The 25,057-nt window shown below is 36.9% G+C and overlaps 2 protein-coding genes and 2 long non-coding RNA genes across 4 annotated transcripts; 2 read left to right on the top strand and 2 right to left on the bottom strand.

Moving 5' to 3' along the window:
• The first annotated feature begins 449 nt into the window (after positions 1–449).
• Positions 450–6,809, top strand: LOC114532667 (homeobox protein Hox-B3-like). Its single transcript, XM_028554263.1, has 2 exons — positions 450–840; positions 5,553–6,809. The coding sequence occupies exons 1-2, from the start codon at positions 594–596 to the stop codon at positions 5,981–5,983; spliced, it is 678 nt and encodes a 225-aa protein (XP_028410064.1). The 5' UTR covers positions 450–593; the 3' UTR covers positions 5,984–6,809.
• A 3,408-nt stretch (positions 6,810–10,217) lies between these two features.
• Positions 10,218–21,380, top strand: LOC114532851. The gene is made up of 3 exons (XR_003687995.1): positions 10,218–10,464; positions 10,905–11,029; positions 20,901–21,380. It is a non-coding gene; the product is annotated as an uncharacterized LOC114532851 (long non-coding RNA).
• On the bottom strand, positions 13,727–16,065 carry LOC114532759 (homeobox protein Hox-A9-like). Its single transcript, XM_028554382.1, has 2 exons — positions 15,578–16,065; positions 13,727–15,033 (listed from the first exon to the last, which is right to left on the bottom strand). The coding sequence occupies exons 1-2, from the start codon at positions 15,912–15,914 to the stop codon at positions 14,771–14,773; spliced, it is 600 nt and encodes a 199-aa protein (XP_028410183.1). The 5' UTR covers positions 15,915–16,065; the 3' UTR covers positions 13,727–14,770.
• Positions 21,381–24,099: 2,719 nt separating the features above from the next.
• Positions 24,100–24,944, bottom strand: LOC114520354. The gene is made up of 2 exons (XR_003686684.1): positions 24,799–24,944; positions 24,100–24,561 (listed from the first exon to the last, which is right to left on the bottom strand). It is a non-coding gene; the product is annotated as an uncharacterized LOC114520354 (long non-coding RNA).
• Positions 24,945–25,057: the final 113 nt, after the last annotated feature.

Raw genomic sequence — 25,057 nt, 5'->3', positions numbered from 1 at the left:
AAACTAATTAGTTTATACGTTTCAGCATGTATGTTTGGTTTGCCTAACGTGCACGTTTGAAACGTAAGAAAACGCGTGAAAACGTTTGCGCCGAACGGTCGCTTGCAAATGGTAATAACAGTCCCAGCATATTTCGTCACGACGCCAACAATTGCAAAATGGCCGAGCGCAGAGCAAAGGCCCTGATTAATGGGGTAGGTCAACAAATATAGCTTGTTTAGTTTTCCAATTTGACGAGTGTTCATTGCTTGGGCTCCTTTGGGCTGCTTGAAATAATGCGTAGGCTAAATAAACCGGAATGTTGTTTGAATATCTCATTTCATTAGTCATTTAGGGCGCCGGCGATCAGTCTAGCGCCGACGGCGGCCGCTGATTGGCCAGCGTCGGACACGTGACGCGCGTTGGCCATAAATCACCATCGATCAACGTTGGTTTTAGAATGCAAAGTCATTTTTCATTCTCGACGTGTAGCCTGGCAGGTCCCATCATCGGAGACTGTTGAAACGTCAGAAAAGCATTGATCGCGGTTGGATCGACCCCGAAACGAACATCATTTATCTTCTTCAGTCATTTATCAAATACCTGACGCTGACATGCAAGAAGAGAACTCCCTCGGTTCACTGTTATTTGCTAATCAAAACCCGACCAGTGCGCAAACAGAAACAATTCTGCCGCAGATTGAGCTCGACGAACTACGTTGTCATTTGCGAGCAGAACATGAGACGAGCGTACGCGGTCATAAACAGGAGAAACAGATCAAAGCCGTTCCAAAGAAGACAGCAGCAAATACTAAGATATTCCCATGGATGAAGGAATCGCGCGGTAGACAGAAGCAAACAGGTATGCTAATGTTTTACTACCTCTATTCGCCTACTAGCAGGTTTATTCACGAGCGCATTTCGCCCTCAACCTTTTCGCCGAAGTTCGAAACTTATATTATCAGTACATGCCGGCTAATTTGTATTGCTCTTTCACACCAAGTGAATAAACACAACTCGCCCAATATATGCGCGGAAAGTTTCGAAAAACAACGGATACATTTTCGATCATTTTTAGGCCACGACAAACACCGCGCGTACTGTTTGGGTTAGCATTAAACATGTTTACAATCTTGAAGTTCGTATTATCTCGCGTCCGTAGTGCATGTTTAGAAGTAGATTACTTGAAAAGTGAGTGCAACAAAGTCACACTTCTGCGAGGTTTTTCGCGTCGTTGCCTGTCGCGAAAACGTACGGTGGCGCCAACATTTCCCGATCACTTTGCGAACAAAAGTGTAGGTGTCAAAATCCGCTTTTCTCCTAATACTTTCACAGATTAGTGTATTCTGATTGCTCCAGATTTAACATGCTAGCCATTTGTATTCTATACGTTCTTAAGTTGTTTGTTTTTTACTTAAATTAACTGCCTGAACCATCATATGCTGTGGAATGAACACTTTTTCGTCTGTAAAACTAATGCTGAACCCAGTACAACGATAACAATAGCCATGTTGTTTCACACCACGAAGAGTTATCAGGCGCCAACGACAAAATATGGTTATCCCGTTCTCGTTTTCGCCTTCGACTGAAACTAAATGATCTTGAGTCTTTTAAAACGGAAGCCAAACTGTTTCGCTTTATAATTACAAGATGAAACAAGGCATTCTTAGTGCAATTTGGAGGCGGCGAAAATACCGATACGCAGTTTGAAGGGAAGGTCAACTGTTGTAATAGTTTACAGGCAACACTTAACCGATTTATTTACTGATATGTTAAGATGTCGCACCACAGCAAAAAGTAAGTTTTTAATGCAAGACGCTTTGTTGAAATTTCGAAGTATTTTAAAAAAGCGTATGAAGATTGTACTGAGACTGCATGTAAAATGCTGTGTTTTGTAGTCTTTCCCACAGTTCATGTTTACTTGTCAGTGAGAAAATACTTACCACCTTTTTAGTGTAATAGAAGGAAGTTATTGTTATCTAACCGTGATTTAAATATAAAGCAAAAATACCGATGAATTATGCATGAATGTATGGCTTGTAAGGTGCGTATACTTGTATGATATAGTATATACGCATCGCACATTTTGGCCATGGATATCCCTCGACATTATACATGTTATCTTCTCGCAAGTAGCTTAACGTTGGCATAATTCTCATTACATTTGCCTTCACAATATATATATATGATGACAAAGGACAAAAACATTGTTTTTGTCCTTCATACCTCTCAGTCAAGCACGTGTTAACGACGCTAGTTCAAAAGTTGTACATTGAAGTTTACTGTCATAGCGCATTCACACTTTGCCGCATAAATATCTGCACAGGCGCCAAACAAGCGCTTTGTTTTTGTCTCGATACAATTACAATAAAAAACAGGGACGAAAGCTCAAAAACGCGAAACGCATCACTTTTATATCGTCATAAGATTGACGCGTGCGGTTGCACGCAGGAAATAAAAACAACATTGCTATTGTCTAGGTATATAAGCGCAAAACGCGATTGCGCTGCTCTGTGCCCATGCGCTGTTTTGACTATATAGTATTTTTCTCATTTCTCTTCCGTTGCCAATGAACCAACCTAATCAAAACGCTGAGCTTCTTTTCCGCGAGAAAAATTTCTTTGGCAAATTTGATCTTTGTTGAAAACCGTGTGAAATTTCTCTAAACGCAGGCAAGGTATATTTGACGAAGAAAATGTGCGAATTATCGTGAAATTTGTGAAGAAAATTTGCCCTGTAAAACGGGCAATATACATGTATAGGACGCGCGGCCTGCGTATTATGCACACTATCAAAACCACTAAAACATGCAAAATAATTTTTTGGCTATTCCAAGTTTATTTTTTTCCACTTTACCTACATTGTTGTCATTAAATACAAACATTTAATGAACAAGTCCACGCGCATTTTTATAACCGAAACTAGAAAAGCACATTTTGATGTTACGGGAATTAAGCACTCGATCATATTCTCAAATAAACAAAACAATTAACGGTAACTCCAGGGAGAATGATTTTCCTACTATTCCACCATTCAAGTCATATGCTTTATAATTAATTCTCTAAGGATCTAAGATTTTTTCTCAGCAGTTTATGTTGTTTGTCGCCGTCAAAAATAAAGGTTTGGTTTCTACAAATATTTGTTATCATTCATTCCCGTATCTACAGAGCTTTCGCTTGTTAAAAATAGCTTTTCATGCTTATCCTTCACTGAAACTGATTCAAGAACCAAATTGCAACAAAATGTTTTCATGTTTGAGCGACAAAGCTCTGTGAGACTATAAAGTCTGTAATAAAATACGCAACTTCACAAAATCAGATTTTTTATCCGACCATAATTATATGTAAGTAATAAATAATTCCCTGAAATTAGCCTGGAGTGAAGACGTGTGGGTTTTTCACGCGAAGGATTGAACATTCCTTTGCCGGACTAATTTGGTTGCTTACAAACGTTCAATGATATTGAGGATGCTTCTATATACCTAAGTTCGTTAATTTCGATCAGAAAGTATATTTCCAATATCCTAGTGAAATAAACAATACATTGATTCAATTTGATGCTTTTTAACCTTGTGCATGCTGGATATGCAAATCAATAATACAGTTATAAATCTGTGGGTAAAACTTGGTTTCAATATATTCGCTCCTTTGACAGTCAGGATTAAGGGCATTGATATTATGTTCTTATGTATGCTTTGTAGTGATTCGTATGCATGCATGTTGTTGTGCAATGATCCTTCATGGATCTTTTGTTGATTATAGTTATGGATATATGAAGATTTTATTAACTGCAACATCGAATGCCACAAGTTTGGTTCTCACTTCATTGTTAGCTATATATATTGATATTCAAACTTATTGAAGCAAATAATATAAGACGTAATCCGAAGATTAGCATCTTGAAGCCCAAAATATGGACCTTATAATTAAGACGAGAAGTTTAGTTTTAAAATCATGATCACCCATCAGCTACCGTTTAAAACATGGTCTTTTCTAGTCGTATGATGAATTTGAGGTAAAGTCGAAAAATCATTCTCCTCTTGACTTAGTTCGTGTTTTCGATTTCAAAATGCTAATCTTCGGATTATGTCGCATATTATAGTTTTCAGTTGAAGTCGTCGATTTACTGGTTTTGGTTTTACATTTAAACATGTTACAGGCCTTTCGGTTTCCTAGCTTATCATCGAAGGACCGTGGAGAGTACAAAATTAGATTCTAAGAAAAGATTACCTTATGTGCGAAAAACAAATCTGAGTCAATAATTTTTGTAATTGCATTATACTGACCAGCCTAATTAAAAAGTTCCAGACAAGATACATAGCATACATAGCTTTTTAAGAACGCAAGGTATACGCCTTGTATGAAATATCTAATTTGCCGCGGGGGAATTCATTAAAACGGCATGGCATACAACACATTTAATCTGAAACTTCATCATGCATACTTTTAGGGTATTTAGGATATTGTCAGTTTGAGAAATGCATGCATGTCAGGTGCTGGGCTAAGCTATATTGCTATGATGTAAAACGCATTCCGGTCTAAAGGTCTTTCCGTCTCGTGCATTTCATGTTACTATCATACTCTATCAAAACTATACGTTTATAAATTAACAAGATGCCTTTTTTTCTTTCTCTAAATTTCATTTGGATCAATTATGCTCATTGACAATGGCTTTAATACACGGGGGCTTCGGAAGCTCACTGCATGTCTGTATTGCAAGTAAATCGCAGTGTGCGTTTCTAGGATTGACAAAGTCAAAGTGGCACTGATAATATCATTTACTTGATCAGCTTTTCGAACGTAGATAATGTATCATTGCATGGTCACTATGGTTACCATGAAACCCTATATACAAATATATTGATATATGCGATATATTTGACAGCAACAAATTATTGAAGGCAACAGCAAAATGTTATAAAAGTTATGTAAATAGATCGGTTGCCCATATTAACAAGCTTTATAAAAGGAGTAAAGATATAATGTATAATATCTGTTGGCGTATTATATGTATAGTTATCTATCGCAAACTGGGACAGATGTCTAAAAACGATCAGTTGGTTAAATAGGATTCTCTTGACCTTTCGATCTCTCTTTTATCATTGACTTTTTAACATCTTTCTTAGCCGCATCAGGTCTTGAATTATCCAGACCACAATCAGTGCATTGTTCTTTATATCTCATCGGAGATTTCTTTATTGGCAGGGGAAACGTTATACAACCTATACCTTTCTTCACTAGAGAGACAATGGTCAATATACTAATGGCATTTATTCTTATTCTCTTATCTAAGTCCTTTGTACCTCTTCACTGGCATTCTATCCCCCAGGCCCAGTGAGGGCAGATATACACTATATAGTCATATAAAAATAAAATTGTGGAAACCCTAAATCACACTATTAACTGGGATTTCCAGACACGTCAATAATGGATTCTGATCAGACTGACTGGAAAACTTCAGTGAGATATATAGCCGATGCTGTAGCGAGTTTATTTAGTTATTATAGGTATACAATAGAAGATATATTCCGAAGTCTTGACAAAATGTTTTATTTTTCCACTAATGATCTTTTAGTTGAGAATCCTTCGAACCAAAAAGACTCTGAGAAGCGTGATGCGGCTGCTGACCAGTCACCTCGCACCATATACTCGACGAGCCAACTGGTTGAACTTGAGAAAGAGTTTCACTACAATCGCTATTTATGTCGGCCGCGAAGGATCGAAATCGCCCAATCGCTAAAATTGTCGGAGAAGCAGGTGAAAGTGTGGTTCCAAAATCGGCGCATGAAGTGGAAAAAGACAAATAGGGATAACAGGGATAACGAGGTGCTGTTAAGAAAGCGACGTCACGGCATGGTACAGGTGAACCCCTCCGCGTTCGAGGAAATGGCAAAGATCAGCCATTTAGCGAACTGTTACAATTATCCAAATTCTATGAACTACAGCAATCCTTTGGTGAATTACAACTGTACGAATAGTACTATAAATACGCAACTAGTACTATGACTTAAATCTTTGAGAGGAATTGAGGATGTTGTTTTATAGATAAATCAATGCGCCAAGATACCATTATCTTGTTTCAATGTTTCAAAATGGCCGAACACTCTTAAATGTGGCCGAACACTTAAATTTGTATTGAATATTGTGAATATTAACTTGTATTATTTAAAAGTATGCGGTTGCATGTAAAAATATCATTTTAAATGTTTCATGTAACTTTTGTTGTAAAACTTTGTGGCAAAGAAATAACAGGCGTTGTTGGATAGGGAGTGACGGGTTGGGCGCCTGGGCTTCGGGTAACATGAAATTTCACATATATAAACCTTTCCATCAATATTTTCTGCTGGATGGCTTCTTCATTTACCACAAATACTTTTATTTCATGTCTAGTTGATTTTTTGTTTTTTTATGTCTGGAAACCACATCTTTTAAAACTTTTTTCAACGAAGAAACGCTTGCACGATTCGATCAAGTGTTGCACACGCGCCTGATTCACACGATGAAATAAGCAAGGAGTAGACGCATGCGCATTTTAAAGCTTATCTTTATTCTACGATTTAGAGTCCAATAGACAGGCCCACTATATACAGCATGTGTCTCAAAAAATGAAATCACCACTTTAACATTCATTACGTATTGGGTTCAATAACACATTCTTTTCATAGCAAGGATCAAAGAAGTTTTTATTTAGCTTTCTAATTATATCTTTCTCATTTCATAACGGCCAGAAATAAATCAAAATAATCGTGCGTTAAAATTTCCTGGCCAAAACCCGCATTTTTTATCGCTGGGAGTTGAATGAACTTTTCAAATAATGTGATATACACGCATCAAAGCTCACAATAAATTCGAAATTGGCTCGTATTTTTTGGTGGGTCACTGATTTTCGTTTTTAAAATATTTGCCGAATCATTTCTTAATTAATTTTATATGAACTGAAGAAAGGCAACATTGGAAACCTGAATATAAATGCTTTTTCATACTACAACATTTTTATATAAGGATTAAATCATCAAGCTATATCGATCCTGCTCAGTTGTTTATTTTCACTTCGTTTTTTATTGCGAACCATCTAGAACCACTTGGATATCTTATTGCATTTTCATCTCTCATTAAATTTTTGTTTGTATTTCAATCAGAACAATTCCAAGTAGATTGAGGTCATTCGACCTTTTATATATTGGGCTCACTTTTTAGCATATTTTTAACCAGGCACTTAAAACTTAAGTGAAGCACTTAATTTAGATGGAATGCAGCTATTTTTAGCAGTTTTTCACCAGCTGACTGGAATGCCTCGTTATTTGATATAATACTAGTATCGGATTATGCACAAAATAGCTTCTATAATTATATCTAAAATTTTGAAATGAATATGAAATTGCTGCTTCAAAAGTTCAAGAAACCTTGAGACAAATTTTTCAAAAGTTATATTAGAGACTTAGAGTTCAAATTTTCAGAATTTACTATTATTATCAAACCCAAATATTTTTTATGGGATTCCTTTGTAACTTGTACATTTGTATACAAATATACAAATTAAGTAATATTAATCAATTACTGAACAAGTTCGAGTAAAATTTTGTGACTCAGGTGCAGTGGTGTAACTTGGGGTATCAGGGTGTCAAGTGATGGGGTGCTCCTTAAGTCAGTTAGGGCCTCCGACAAAAATTACCATAAAAAATTGATAACACATTTATGGAAAATAAAATGACGGACATGGTATAGGCAGCCTATTAATATGTTATTATGAATTTTAAGAGGCGTAATCTCAGCATAGTAATATAGATTTATACTCTATTAAAATATGTAAATGAGATTGCTTTGTGTAGACGCAAGTCGTAAATTCAGCCAATTTTGCGGAGCAATGGGGGTGCACATACAACCATTATAAATTTAGCTTATATTGATAGACAGTATATAGACACTGGAAATAAAATAAGAATGCAGTTTACCAAATATAAATACCTTTTTTCGTTTTTGAGATAGTTTCGTTAAAGTGGTGTAATTTAGCTTGCTGCGAAAAAATTACTGATAGCTGGCGTATCCAGCCTGTCACCCAGTTGTGACGTCATTGAAGAAACACAGCCATTCATAAAGGCGAAACTCAACTACAATCAGTGTGTACATATGGAGGAAAACTTTTAAACTGCCGGACAGGTGTGTAGTGTTTTGTTGCTCTAACGTAAGTAACCAATTTACCAGGTACCAAACCAATTTAAAAGTACGGTGAGGAAGTATTTTTTAATCCTTTATGTCATCGTCTGTGTAAGATAGATAGTAAGAATGTGACGTAGTACGATATCTTCCGAGGACCAAAAAATTCGTGATCGGTCGGAAGCAATTATATCCGCCATTACCGTTTGTCAGTTTGTGGCTATTCGCGATCTTTCGGGCAAAACAATCCAGCTGATTTTCGTAAAATGTAAACACAACTACGCATCTAACCAATTATTTTGACCCAAACGAAAGGAAAATATTTGAATATATTGTTCCATTTTTCACTCGTTGAACTTTAGAAAATCTAATTGCTTGGAGCGGATTCAAGTATTTTTAGGCTTAAGAACGCTAAAAGATCTTCAAAAGTTGACATTATTTTGTGCTTTGTTATACTAAATTTTGGGCAATATTTTTCCATATCATCTTTCTTGCATCATAAAACTGACAAAATTGCAAATCCTTATGCACTCCTTGAGTGCCTATTTCTCCTAGCTATAGGCTTTAATAAGTATATTTGTGGGCAGTCGGCAATCTTAGCCTATGTATATCCGACCAATGGTATACTGAACACATCAGTTTTGAAAATGAAATACTAAATGAGCTTCATTCCAAAGGCAAGTAGATAACATGGCCATTTTTAGGATAACTGATCTTAATAAATGCATTTCGAGGAAATTGTATCTTTTTAAAATAAACGGAAGGAATGTAAATGAAGAAATTTAACAAATGAAGTGATTAGAAAAGGTAAAAAAGACTTAGCTATTTGACGAAGACAAAAGTATTAAGCAGCGCCCTCTTTGGCTCTTTCAACCCAGACGGAAAGCTTAATTTAAAAATGAAAATTAAAGGAAAAAGTAATTACTCTTTCGAGATCTACGCAACGGTAAATTGGATTTAAGTTTAATTATCATGCGAGATCGGGCCAAATCCAGTCTTAGTATATAAAACAGGACTGAACTTGAAATTGTGTGAAATTTTGCGATCTCGTTAAGCAAATCAATACTGAAAAACGGAAAGTATAAAAGTAAAAATTTTATATAACGACACGAATAACAATTTTCACTCCCAAACTTGTTCCAGTCCCCTCAAGTAATCCAAAACCGATTATATCTGAACTCTGAAGTGCATTGTTTATCTCTTTAGACTCGTTCATATAATAGCCATAAGCCAGGTCAATTTTGAATCGTGAGTTTATATAGCAGGCACATTATCAAACAAGCATATTTTTACAGTATTTTCCGACTGTAATACAATTGACTTCTATCATCTTCTTTGCCAAATCATTGGAAGTTGCGTGTTGTAACAAAACAAAGTACGTCATAACTAACCAATCCTAGGCAGCCCCCGACATTCTTGCTGTCAAATCTGTCAACGCCGTGCCTTCCCAATCAATTTCGTTTTACAAATTATTCTTTAGCTATCTAGGTCAACCGTCTGGCTTAAACAACCCCTACGATATGGATCAGCACAAAATACCAGGAAATATTATAAGACATTGGAAATTAAGTAACCTTATATGTAGTAACCTTAACTTATACATGCAGTAATCTTATTTCCATTTCATCATACTCACACGCAATTTTTCCTCGCAAAAATACAGAAATATTTTATGAAATGAACAATTTTTCAACGTTTCAATGTTCGAAATAGTTTTTCGGCACGATGCCATGTATTTTCGAATCTCGAATTTGCTATTCTTCAAAAACCATCAGCGGAAATACACACGCAATCGTGAACCGTTCCCAAATTATTCCTCGATGAAATGCTGGTTAATGGGACGCGCAAGGCGCCCAAAAATTACTATTTCGAAGCCATTATTCAAATACGACAACATATTTCTTTGATTATATCGTTAATTTGAATCGAACCACAAGACTGCATTATTTTCCCATTGCTGTTTTCGTCGCATACTGTGGCCATGACAATTCGTCAAGATTTATGATACTTAAGCTGGAAATTTTATACCCCAACTAGCATTATAAAACACTTTGAATACGTAAAAATCGTTTTAGTTCTGCACGACTTGGTGTTGGTGGCACGACGGGCTGTGCTTGTTTATGAGTCGAAACGAGATTTTCAAAATCGTGCGTCAACAACGCGCACTCGGTTCGCGCTGATGGCGTTTTAAGGGCCCGATGACAAAACATTCGAAAAGTGTGTTTTCTTTACGAAATGCAAAAATCTTCACATCGAAAACTGATACCAACATTGGTGTGTATAAGTACAGCTATACAATCGTTGTAATCTTTATGCTGCGGAAAACCTGAAGGGTAAGGGACTAAAAACATGATTTCGCATTGTAAATAAGGCCTGTTTTCGTACACAGGTTTAATTAATCCTGAGTGGCTTAAGTTGTCCCGCGGCTGAATTTATTCCCCAGGATTACTAGTAACATGCACGCGCACTGCAAGAATACAATACTTTTTGTAAATCTGTTTGGAAAACAAGCAACCGATAGTGGATCATATTCGAAAATGGTGCAAAAAGGGAATTCAAAAGCAACTCCTTAATGAACAATCACTGCGGAAATCACAACATATCATTGCGAAACGAAAAACATCCTGCAGTATATATCGCAACACTTGTGTTTAGTGTCGTACATAAAGTATACTCAAGTAGCTACTATATAGAATATTTCAGCTTCAAGAAACGAAACGAGACTGCATGCAATTGATATTAAATGCTGGATTGATATTATTTTGTTTTTCAGTATGAATCTGGGCTTATTAACCAATTTCACCAAGACCCCCAATCGAAAAGATAAAAATTGTGGACTGCTGGGAAGCCAATGATTACCTTTGGCATTCGAGATTACTATATATGACAACCTTGTAGGTAAGCTGTAACCCATTCAAGTAACTTTTAACCCTACTTTAATCATTGCATATTTGTTTTTGATTGTATCAGAAAACCTTCGCGTTGTCGAAATCACGTCCGCCCTGTTCACATTAGCAATCTTCTTCACTGAAACATTGATAGATTCAGGGAGACTTGCAATTTAACATGGTTTTTGTTGAGTATAATGAATATAAGCAAACGTTAAATGAAAACACTTCGATTTACAATCCGATAGATGATTCTAAAAGTAGCTATATAAAAGAATATACGTCGGTCATGCACACACGACGTACGATATATATAGAATCCACGGTTTTTGTATACATAAGTATTTATACGCGGAACATATATGAACTTGCATATAGGCTATAGCGCACATTTCTTTGCGTCGAAATAGAGCTAACTGAAAAACAAATTGATCCTTTCCACAACACACAACAACTGCATTCGGCAAGCAGCCTATATATTTAAAATGAATACTCCGCTTTTTATCTTGAGAACAAACAAGTATAATCTTATATATCCCTATTTCTATACGCCGCCGCCTATAGCTGAAGTCATGCGGGCATATATATATAGGCATGTTGTATACATACTTTAAAACATGATAATTGTATTCAAAACCTCTGCGAATTTGCCACATCGATATCTCGTTTTAATCCATGTTTAAATGCTGTATCATTTTGCCACGTTACCTGCTATTACAGCGTGAAGAAGTACCTATAAAACATACTGCAAGTATACATGTGTATGTTTGAAAACTCCAGCTGACTCAAGCTAGCTTTTATGGCTCAACTGAGTATTCTCACGTGAAATTACAAGCAATACTATTGCGGTAAACAAAGCTATAACCAGGGTATTAAACAATACAAAATGCAAGTGCAACGATCATATACATGTGTACAAAACATATCAGTTTTATTGAGACGATAAGTTTGAATAATGTACAAGATGTACAAAAAATACGATTTGCGCCATAGCCATTGACTCGCGACGCGATCTAAAACTGCTTAAAACGGTTGCCAAAGCCATTTAAAATGTTTGTGACTTTATAAAAAGATTGTGCACGTATCCATGCTAACCCTAAACCCATTTTAGTTTGAAAGTTTAAACGCTAAGGAACCTTTCCCTCATGCATTTTCAGATTCGTGCATGGCAATGATATATATACAAGATGGATAATGAATATTTTTAGATGATAGCACTTTCTTGCAATTGGCTTTTATCAATTATTTGTATATATATCGTTGGGAAGGAAATCAGGACATTACCATACTGTTTAGTACCAAACCGGGAACATCGCGAGAAATCCGACACACTATTGATTCAGCTGAACAAGGCCGGTAAATTCCTACAATGATGCATGTTTGTCGCTGTAACTGTGCATGCAAACAGACATTTTAGGGCGGAAAAGGGACCTCCATTGCATGTTTCACAACGTTCATGCTTTGGTCATGATATTATAATGTCCCAGGCTTAGTTCTCCTGGCTAACCATATACAAATAACTTATTTGAGACACGCAATTATACTATTTTGCCTGGCGCAACATCAACTTGTGAATACCTTGCGTACTTAACACATCGTTCGTTAGTGTGTCAACGATTGCGGAAAATATCTATGCCTAACATAAACCACTGGTAATTGGGTGTCTAAATTGCCAGGTGCAGTATTCAATAGAAATTGATTATCACATCCTGTTAAAAACGCGTACTCGATTTGTATATAGGTATAAGAACTAATGAGCAAGCATATCAATAATTTTATGAGCCTAATCTTTTCATGAACGGAGTGAGAGTCGTGTATATACAGTAGCACGTTTGGGATGTACTTATTTGTCCGATGCGATGTTTAAACGCCAAAGCTTTGGAAAACCAGAGCCGAAAAAGTTACCAAAAGTGGCTGACATAGCTTTCATAAACACGTTGTGGTTAAATAGCTGTTAGGTGCGAATATCCTATAAGGTAACACCTCGAAACGAGACGAAGGTCCTCCGTTGGACGAGACAATTTGGCGTTAAAGATTTCACAGCATTGAAACACTATAATCTGTCAAGAAATTAGTGATATATGCATATATATATATAGCAAGAGAAAGAAAACCTAAAAAACGATATGCACTCACGGTTTCCGATTTCCGAACGCCCTTCCTTCGCTTTTGTCTCTCATATATCATTAAACTGCACGATTTCTAGGCCAAAAATTGCACTCTCTTGGCTGTAAGCTATACAGGCATGATTCACCTAAAGCTTCATTGAATCCATCCTTAATAAAACCACATGCAACGTGAACGACACTTGAGGATATATGCAAGGACATCATCATCAAAAACATGGCGGATTAATTTTACGTGCACGATCATTGATAAATTAAAGCAGTAAATATACCATGATAATAGATCCGTTAAAAAAAATTGCGTACAGAACATTGCGCTATACTATGCATGCATGCTTGAGATTATGTAGTATGCGTTCACTCGTGGAGTTTTATTTTGCCAATCAGACCTAGATGCCGGGTTAAATTGAAAGCCGCTTTATGAAATGACACGAAGTTAAATCAAAAACACAAACACTTTTCGTTTCGAACAATTTTTCGAAAACTAAGCAATTTGTTAATATAAAAAGTGGTTCGACTATTAAACAAGTAATTTTAGAAGTAAGGATGTAAACTAATGTTTTATGAACACTGTTCCCGACAGATTATTCAAGTTGTCTAAACATCAAACATTATCATTTCAATTCATGGCAGCTTCGCTTCGTAAACACATTTAAATATTCGTATTTTCGGCTAGATTTTCGCTTGCGCATACGCCGGTTTCGGCTGTGATTCTGTGCAAAACAAGAACTTCTGTCATATTTCATATCAGAGATGTAATATGGTTGATGTAAAGATCCTAATAAAGTTCGAGTTTCGTGTTTTGTCAAAAGCCATTATTCAAAAATTTCAAGTGCTCGCCGCCATAATGGCGTGGTTGATGTGGGATGAGGCGCCAGTTGGTGTCATGATGTATGTGTGAGACAACATAGAAGTTTACTCAACTATATTGTGCCTAGTCCTTTAGTTACATAGAGACGGCTTTAACCTGCTCCAATCGGCACACATTCTCATCAACCTAAATCCCTAAGCAGACAGGAAGACCATAATACCATTGCGACAAAGCTTTCCTTTTATTCGGTTTTTATTCGCTCGAAATTAGACCGAAAGCCAAACGTCGGAGAATGAATTATCGCGCACGAAAAAACACCTCAGAACTAAAGAAACAAAAAATATCTCAACTGATAACAATTAAAATTATTTTCTAAATAATTTACATTCTAAAACGAAGACTTGAACCCTTCGAATATACATATATATACCGTATTTGTACAGTTTTATAACATCACCGTTTTAAAATTATTTGAATAGAATTCGTTAATTTGTCGCAGGTTAAGCCATGTTTACGAAGCTTAAGGTATTACCGTATTGAATTTAGTTCCTTTTCTATGGGAAAACCCATCGGAATGTCTTGACTTAAAATATAAACCTTTTTAGCGAATTGATATTTTATCAGTGAGAAACGTTGCCGACCTTTTCAAGGAAAGGTCTTCGAATTCAAAATATCTTGGCATTAAAATTTTGTTTTAAATAATGACATGCAATGCCTATATGCATGAAGGTTACAGTTAGTACAATTGGCTCGCAAGCTTTGCAAGTCCGCGTTGAACGCGAAGACAATTATTGTCCCGGGTTAAGATTCAAGGTTACCGTTTTGACTGCGTCTGCTTCATCATTCCTCGGTTCGTTGGGATAACAGGATTGTTCACCTTTTTCCATTTCATGCGACGATTCTGAAACCATATTTTGATTTGTCGCTCTGTCAACTTTAGATTGTCGGCCAGCTCTCTCTTCCTCTCTCGCGTTAAATAGCGCGTAAAATGAAATTCTTTCTCGAGTTCAAGTAGTTGTTGTCGCGTGTAGGCCATTCTTTTCCGGCTACGGTACGGTTGTCGAACCAGCCAGTGATCTGTTATAATAAGTGAAATAAGAAGGAAATTGTTTTAGGCATTCTTTAACAAACCTTTATGACCGTGACAAAAGCAGTAATTACTGCTGTAAGTACAAAATGAACGTGCCAGACGTAAACGAATATAATCGATACATTTTTCGAATGGTCGGCCCACTGACAAAGAGAAGCACATTAAATGGCTATTGTTTCAATGGCGTGGCTGTCTTCGCGTGTATAGAAAAGGAATATATTCAACCATTTGCATATAGTGCTTGTATTTATTTATAGTTCCGGGATTTGGTTGGTCAAATAGACGAGAATATGAGCGAGCATTTAAGTGCAAATTGTTATCGCTCTTCAAAAAGTACATTGTCTCATTGTTTGAAAATCTAGTAATCCAAATGCAGAATTATATATTCAAGTTAACCAAGTGGGCTTAATGAAAAAATCATCATGAACTATATTAGTTGGGTGTTAAAGCATTTCGAGATCCGTATTTGTTAAGTATGAAGTGGGAGACTAACTTAAGTGTAGTATTGAAAATTAGAAACCTTTTTTTTACCTGAACTGGCTGGATCGGCCTGATCGTCCTCCAAGCCGGGGTCTTCGTTCTGCGAATCATCGAGGCTATTACACGAGTCGAAGGAACGGGAACTCGAATGTTCGGTCGTTTCAGCCAACGTGCTGTACTCGGAGATGGTTTTTATTTGCTCGGAGCCGGCAGGCAAGCTAGGATAGTGCATGAACGCGGGATGCGAGAGCGAACGCAGAGAGGACGGCGAAAAATTTGCATACCGAAATTGTGCTAACTGTTGCTGCATAAACAGAGGTTGATAACTCGCCGGGAAGCACGACTGATGTGGATACATATACGACACGTTCGGATTAAACGGTTCCATGCTGTTTTTCTCTCTTCGCTTCGTTCCTTCGCGACGCACTATATCTGGAATAATCTGTTGCAACGATGACGGGGAAAACGATACCTTCTAATTAACCTGTGACGAATCTCTTTTTAAGACTGAACCAGTGTGGATTAGGCCTTTCTGATTGGCTGCTGCGTCTCACCGCGGCGAGCCAGCGCGCTCGCTTTATGTACAGCCCGTTTCCACCCCAGGCATTTCGCGCGGTCATGTGATCGAGCCTTTCTCAAGAATAACCATTAATTACACAAATGTTCGAGCGCGACTCTGGTGTGTGAAAAATGATTCATTTCTGCACTCAGAACACGACGTGTTCTGTCGTGAAACTTTGTTGCATCGTGTCACCTGGCGACCCTATTGTTACGCTAAACAGACGGGCAGTTATTCGCAACTATAGAGGATTTACAAAGCAGCTTAAGTTTTCACCTTCTTACATAACCAATTAACACGTATTGCTTTAGTCCAAACAAATCGCGACGCATTGTGCATTATAATACTCTCACAAATATCCTACGACTGAGGAAGCGTATTGTACACTAAAATAGTACGACACGGGAAGGAACAACAACAAACTGTGCATAAATTTGTTTCAGTAGACTAGAGTATAGACTTGTTCCGAAAGAACGCGAGCCAAATGTCTAAGCTGTTTAGCGTATGTCCACAGATCGTTTGCACAGTTGCCTTACAGAATATATAATTAAAATCGGTCAAAAATATAAAGCCGGAAAAAACTTAACGAATTCAAGTTGAAACAGTTCTGTGAAATTTCAAATGTATGTTAAATGCCAAAAATATTATACATAGTCGTGATTTTTCGGCTTTAAAGTGTTTTTTAATGCCATTTAAAGTACTGAACGCCGTAGTTTTCGCTTTGTAAACATAAAAGGAGTCGTTGAGACGCTTCATTGGACTGTAATACCTCTTGTAATAGAGGATTATTGACATTAAAGCTGAGATCTTATTAAGCAGTTAATAGAATATAAAAGCAAAACGAATATATAGCGAATGGGGCATGTCGTTTTATGTTATTAATAGTCCCGCGAAATTGCTGCTGTTAATCGTTTTAATTGGCACGGAGTGTGGCCGCGTTCGCACATCATTACAAACGGGAAGACTACGGGTCTATACGCGAGATTTATGGGTTTCGCGCAAAACCCGGATCGGGCACCCAAAAGTCTGCCACGCGGGATGCGATTCTTGCGCTACACAAAACGAATGCAGCGACAATACATGTATATTTGGCGTTTATGTTTCCTTTGCAAAAAACCTGACGACAGTTAGTTTTTTATTGCCACGTTGCCTTAGTTTTTTATTGCCACGTTTAACGAATGTATATATTGCCTTACTGGTCAGGGGTCAAGACGTTAACATATATCAACCAACAAATGATGTCGTTTCATAGTTTTAATATTTTCCAGTTTCACCGACTTAATTTGCAACAACAAGATTTGTCACGCGAGCCGATCCTTTTCGAATCATTATTCAAGTGTCTGCGCCATTTAGACTTCTTCCTGACAGTCCTTCCTTCTAGTGATATACACACCTCACGCCTGTCCCACATTCGAACAGGCACGTGCATGCTGTGTTATATATGCTTGTAGGTAAAGCACATGATCTATGTTTTGATATTCTATCACCGGAATTGACCGTTGATATAAAAATAGGCTATATATATTATCTAAAAGTATAATGTTGGTAACTTTTCTCAGCATCTCAGTTGACGGGAAAAGTATGCTTGGCAATGCTGCCAATAGGCTTCTTACTTTAAATCCTATACTATATGCATTCACAACCATGCATGCAGTGATGCAGGGATAAAAGACAGGTTATGTACTTTAAAAAGCATCAAGCATGCATTAAAAAATAACTGCGCCGCAATAAATCTGAATACTTTATACGATATTTGATATTATCAACTTGATTAATATTGGTATACATATCGAAGTCATAGCTACCGCGCAACCAAGATTGCCCATGCATTAGTGTTCTAGATTACTGACAAAAACACCAGCAGCTGAAAGACCTATAAAATATAGAAATATTCGGCAACTCAATAACAATTCAGAACATTTAAGTTCAAAAACTCGTTGACAATGAAATATTTAGTATTGTGAAATTCCTGTATAAATTACCCCACTTAGGATGAGGAACAAGATTTTGAAACGTGCTATATCTGCATTCCTACCTTATGCACAGTATCTACATTCTTATATATAACTTATATGCATGGGGCGCGAGCATGCAATCACGACACTAAAGCATGGTGCAGTCGAAACAAAACGAAATATCAGGATTTGATTGGGATATGAAAACATGTATATGCCTAAACTAAACGTGCCTCCCTTTTTTACCATTAGGAGAATTAATAGGAAAATTATACATTCATTTGAGCATTATAAGATATTATATAGCTACAATAGATTTAGTTTATCAACATGCATGCATGCAGCTATATGCTCTACGAAAACTATTAGGTGATGTTTTCATTAGCCTAAAGTCAATCGTTTACGGAACTGTAATATAATATTATATATAGTAATATAGGTTTATATATATGCGATAAAATAAAATCCACTGTAAAAACTATTCGTTGAAATGACTAATTTAAAATATGTTGTTACGGATGAGTTTATTTTTATAAATGTATTTGGTCATTACCATTGAAATATTGGGTGAGATATTGTTTTATCCTATATATGCCTGGAATATTGGTTAGATAAATGGACCAAAAACAACTTACTCATGCATGCATATATTAATTGGTCACCGTGAATATATACGCGGAGTTATTTCACAAATATGATAGATCTTAGAAATGGTTTACCAGTCAAAGGTTAACACTCGTTCATCAGTGACAAATTATCCTGATACAGGACAAGAAATTCGTGCGCATGTAATGCGAAAGTTATATGCATGCATAGCTAGCTTAGTATATAGATGAAATCGATGCATGCATGAGTAAATTTCCAGTTTGCCGCCATATTTTAACTCAGTTATAAAAATCCAAATAACAAAACCTTTACAATTCACAAATACATTTTCCCCTTGATTTACATCTTTACTCAGTATAACAACTTACTGACGGGTACCATCTTGCATTAAAAACAAAAAAGATATTTATTTAAACATTCATGCATTGACAGTAAAATCGAACACAATCAATATATTTTGAATCAGTCTTTAATTGCAATGATTGGAGTAATATACTGCCACCGGATTAATTGCAAATATATGCCCAGGAATATGTAAGTTTCGCTCACAGACATGGTATATTAAACGAAAAACATGATATAACAGCTAACATGTCGCCGAATACTAAGTATTCATCATCAGAAATAAACCAAAGATTTCGAGTACTGATATCATCCTGTACTGTAGCTGTGTAAGTTATATGAATTATAACTTGGTCTGTATCATGCATGCATGCATCACATTAAATTTTTTTCATATATCGCTGCTGGAAAAAGGCTATAATTCAAAATAAACGGTCTATAGCTATAAACTTTACCACAACGCAAAAAATACAATTTTTGGGCGCCTGTTTCCATTTGTGGAGAAAAGCTAGATTCGTTTGGAGGTTAACTTCTATATAGCTACATCTGGCAACATGCAGTTTTTCATGGAATGCACCTTTTACCCTTGCTTCAAAACAATTATATATGGCACACAAAAAATAACGGTCAAGGTTGAAAATTCCATATTCGCCAATATTGAATCGGGCCTGGAAAAGTATTGCACACAAATCAGAATTGTAACGCGCAATCTGCACTATGCAGGACCAACGGAAGGGGATTATCACCTTTTAAATTCCGTGGGTTTAAATTATATTTTACTGTAGTGCATATTAAGTAGAATCCTGATGATGGTTGGAGTGTTGTGTGGGTTATAATACAGGCTAAAGATACGTTGAGTTGAGCAATTTTTCACCTTCAGGCTAAGTGAGTTAATTAAATCCTATCGGTTGCTTAAAGTTAAATTCTCTACCATAGCCCATTTGTCATTCTTGTAATCCCGTCAATCAGAAATTCGAATATATTTCATCCAAAAATTGTCGATGCAAAAGTGGTCATAAAAGTTCTTCGAACACTTCAAAAATGTCTTTTGTGAACCCGGCGAAACTCGAACTGCTCCGTGATTGTTTGACGTACATTTCCGGCGCTCAAGATAAGCAAGTTACACAGCGTGTATTTTATGGAATGTTTCCTGGTACTCATATACGCAGGGCCGTCACACAGATTCCTATGCGGCCCGCGCGCTGTGACGTATTATAATGAATTGTCAAATTTCCACATAATTTATAGCGGTAGAAGCAATTAGGGATACTATTATAGGAATAAGCGCGCATGAAAATGACATTCATAGTTATCTTATATTATCAGGTTTATTTACACAGCCTGAAATTTCATCCTTCGTTGTTTTCTCTATCTACAGCTTGGGTTGACGTTTATGGAAGCTCGAAGGGGCATTCGGTCCCGGCTGCGATGCATGTTTAAAAAAGTTGTTTCATTTAAAGTCTCGCTTTCGTGCGCGTTTACTGGCTAATACGGGTCGTCTGGGAGGCGCCATGAGATAGGTGCATGCACAGAGGCGGTTCAAAGGTGCGCTGTTCCTGGCTTCTCTCAAAACCGCGTCCGCGACCACGCAAACAAAATCATTTCCCTTCTCCTGAAAAATTGAATGTTCATTCATATACACACCGACAGAATCGGCAACGCGTGACGGGTTAATTGCCAGGAAAAATAGATGGAAATCAGTCGATTGTCTTATCACTGTTTGTTTGTGTCAAATGCACCTTTTAAAAAGGTTTAATAAGTTGCAGAGATTTAAGTTTTACCAAACGCAGGAATCGGAATTGACCGAGATATTTAGATGTTTGAAATTTTCACAAGCTTATAGTAGGAATGCAGAATACAATGCCAGATGAGGTAACTTTGATTAATGACAGTTGGTTGTTTTTCTTGTAAGGTCAGATCTTTGGTGAAACTAGATTGACAGACACACTCGAGACAAAATCTACTGCTTAGACTGGCAACATACAACATTGCTTCAGGACAAATAGTTGGATTACTATTGTTGCTGAGGAATAAACGTATACTGACAAGGAACCTCGGATCCTTTCAAGACTTCAACGAGCCAAGAACAAAATTTCGTCATCGATTCCTTGTTGTTATCGATATGGCACTAACGTAAATGCAATTACCATTTGTTTCAAGGTCGAAAACATGAAAACTAACAATGTTATATCCATGCATATACCAGCTTAATAGGGATTGGTTACCATAAACAAAAATTATTCTGTTTACAACACACCATGGGAATTTAATCCATATACATGGTTAAACATGCAATTTCTTGTGAAACTTATATGTATACACAGGCATCAGTGAACTAAAAAAAGACCTCATATTATAACAACCAGCTCAATAAAAGTTATATTACGTATGTTTCCAAGCAGGTGTGGTCTGTATTTCGGCGATATACACTAATGAAGATCGTGTGTTGTTGATAGGTGTTACAAATGATTTCTAAAACTTAGGAAATGCCACTATAATTTGGGAACATATAAGTAATCAGTCCAAGTGTCTTTTCTCAATCAAAGGGTATATCTTCAGGGCCGAAGGCAATATGTAAGCATGCATGGGAAAAAAGATCTCGAGAAGTGCCCGAAATAAATTGTTATAAGCATCATAAAAATTGATATACGGCTTCCCATATATACGCCCTGTGACCTTTACGTGACATTTACATGATAGCAGTTATAAATTGTTTTTCAACTTATTGTCAAATTCGAAGGACCCGCGGTTTCTACAAAGTTTCGGCACGCTATCTGGATTACGAATTGCATGCTGAAGTTTAAAAGATTTACAGACTATACAATGCCATCGGTACAATATGTATGAATAAAGTCAATAATATAAACGGCACATTAAACCTGAAAATGAAGAAGCATGGACGCACGGAGTTGCCTGAATATGTTTACATAAAAATCGATACATCTGGAAGAAAACATACGTTAATTGTATAATTAAATTAATTGCATGCACAGGTCCGGCCTATATATCTTTATACACAAACATGAAAGTTTTCAATTACTCAGTTTATCACGGAGATAAAAATAAAAACATTCCAATAAGGGATTCATTGTAGAGCGGGCAGCCGAAGGCAAAAGTTAGTTGTTTTGGAAAGGTCGAATTTCACCTTTTCTAAACCATCACAATTTCAGTGGGTTTACTAAAGACTGGACGACGACAACATGGCGTATAAGAATACAACTTAGAATAAATACAATCAGCATAATAGGATGTATAAGATTTTTTTAATTTTAATAGTGGAAAGGTTCCCAGCTTCCCTCCAAACAATTCCATCGCTATATGGCATTGGTATAGTCACACCACGGGTCCCACAGTAGGCTTAAGGACGATTAAGGTGAAAAGATTACTTGAAACGTGAAATTAAGTGGTGAAATTAACCCAATTTTGAACGCGGAAGAGATTATGGATTTTTGCTTATTTTGCATGACTGAAAGCATGGGAAGACTTGCAGCAGAGAATCTACTTGCTCTGATTAGTTTTAGGCTATATAGCAATGACGCAATGTAATGACTTTATGAACCTATCAACCTAACGAGGTGTTAGCCCATCATTCTCTGCGCGCTCGGGGTTCAACGTCTACTGTTAAAGTGCAATAGACTATATCAAACGGACCGCGATAATATCATCTTATAAACCAATCAACACAATTTCACACAGAAGGCCAACTAATGTCTTGAAGTCTAAGAAACTGAAAAAATTATGTCAGTCGAGGTATTATAGCATCTGGTGTATCAAGGGTCACACGTCGCGTGTGCCGAACGCATTGAAAAACAATAGATGATAAGCTGAGGGGTCTCATCATCTATTGCTTTAAATGCATGCGTCCGCGTTAGATCATGCAGTGTCAACGCACAGCGACTAGCCGCGTAACATCCCAGATGAAGAAATGGTTGCAAAGACATTTGCACATTCGCATGCATTTCTGTAGTTCAAAAACGGCAAATGTAATTTGTACAAAACTATATAGGTTTATATATAGATACACTGAACCATTAAGAGGAGATGTCGCGTATTTTGGCGGGAAAACGCTCAAAACCTAAAATCTTTTCGGCGTACCGCTCAAATTGATTTATTTTACCTTTTTTCTTTAGATTATGTTGTGAACTAGGTTTTGAATTGTATTTGGTGAATGCAAAACACCAAACAAAGGAGTTATTACAAAATATAATGCGGCTATCAACAATGTTATTATGTCAACGCCATTATAACCGAAATGAATACAATGCTGAAAATTTTAGTACTGTTGCATGAGGATATAACTGAGGTTTTGAGCATATTACGCGACATGGAAAAATATCTCCTCTTAATAAGCTAGCGCTGCTGTATTCACTAGCTGGGACTGAGGAGTTTCGTCTCTTCGTCATCACAATAGGGCGCATATAAACTTCTTTTACTTACATGAATTTAATAAGTCTTTCGTTTCTTGAAAGGAATGCTGTCCTTCACGTACGAGCTACTTAAAACGCCATCCATAATTTGTTTTCAAATTTTCTCGCAATTTCGGGGGATTTTTTAAAATTAATTTTTCATTTATAATATCGTGTTTGAGCTGCTATCTTTACAACAATAGCCTATACGATATTCGCCACTTCGCGTTAACGTTTGTGATCTGATGTTGACCCGGCCCGATTAAACCGGGTCTAAATCAATCAATCTCGAAACCAGAGCCCGATGGATCGTGGGTTCTGGTTTCGAGATTTGGCCTAAATTAATCTACGGTAAAGACAGGGAGCGATCTGTAAAACGAACTGCTTCTAATGAGGCTGACTCAGCACTGGCGCCTCAAAATGGAACTGGCTTGGAACGTAATTACCTTATTTTTCTCTTAGGAAAATAAAGTAATAATCTCATCACATCTAATCATCTCAATATGGTAGCTGAATTCAACCTTCATGCATGTTCTCCAAGAAAGCAGCTTTCAGTAATGAGGCTGACTCAGGTCTCAGCATGCCGAGAGTGAGTTGCTCAAAATGTTTTTCGCCCAACGTTTTTCTCCGAACTTCCCCTCACCAGCAAACGCTGCCCCCGCGTAAAATGACCAGCTATATATATATAGAATAGTAACGAAAATCTATTGCGTTGAACATCTATTTTATTGATTTGCTCACAACTACATGTTAAAGATTACATAGATAGTTACATATCCAGAAATATATTGACAAAGTATTTCCCCAAAGATTTAATTTTGTTTAATTTCAGTATCCACGAGTTGCGATGTTCAGACCTGCATAGATTGACTCAGCCAAAGTAGGCATAACAAAATCCATTGCACACAGGCACACTAGCAAACTGAACTGCCCAACAAGCCGCTCTCACCCGTGGCAAAGGGATTGTTCTGCAGAATGCCTGAATGGCAGCTGTGCCCTCAGAACAGGCCAAAAGACAGCTTCGAAGGTCGCCGACTGCCCGATTGGATCGATTTTCGGCCAATCCGTCTGGACGTCGAACTGGAATTGCAGCGATGTTACCCAGAAGTAAACAGCAAAGCAAGACAAGGACAAGGACCAAAATTATAAATAGTCTTGTTGCCATAACTATAGAAATAACATACAAATGCGTAAAAACACGAAGACTAGATAATCACAAACATTACACGATTAAGTCTTTAAGAGACAATTTTAGGCATTTGAAAGTAAAATGTATAGCCCCGGAAGCACTGGTACAATATTATCTTGTGTGAAAGCGTTTACTGAGAATAATGCATGCTTTCAAAATCACTTATGAAATTATAAAGCATGATTTTACTTGTAGCTTAAAAGAGCAAACCTTACTGATTGCTTGCTCAATATCTTCCTCTGACAACTTGACTTGTTCAGGATAAAGCTTTCCAAGCTCTGGTTTTGTTTTCTGAACGAGGAAGAGACTATATTCAATGAAGTCTACTTCCTTCGAACTTTCATTATATTCACTTACCGGATATCACGCGCGCACCGTAATGCTATAGAAGTAGCCTATAGCTGTGCCAATATATTAAGCAGTGAGGAAGTCTCGTGACAAGCCAAGTATTCGTTGAAGCACGTTCTCGAAACT

This window comes from Dendronephthya gigantea, unplaced genomic scaffold, assembly GCF_004324835.1.
Source record: "Dendronephthya gigantea isolate DGI-Jeju-01 unplaced genomic scaffold, DenGig_1.0 000000F, whole genome shotgun sequence".
NCBI classification, from domain to species: domain Eukaryota; kingdom Metazoa; phylum Cnidaria; class Anthozoa; order Malacalcyonacea; family Nephtheidae; genus Dendronephthya; species Dendronephthya gigantea.
Note: the sequence above shows the minus strand (reverse complement) of the source record. Positions and strands in the feature narration are given on the sequence as shown.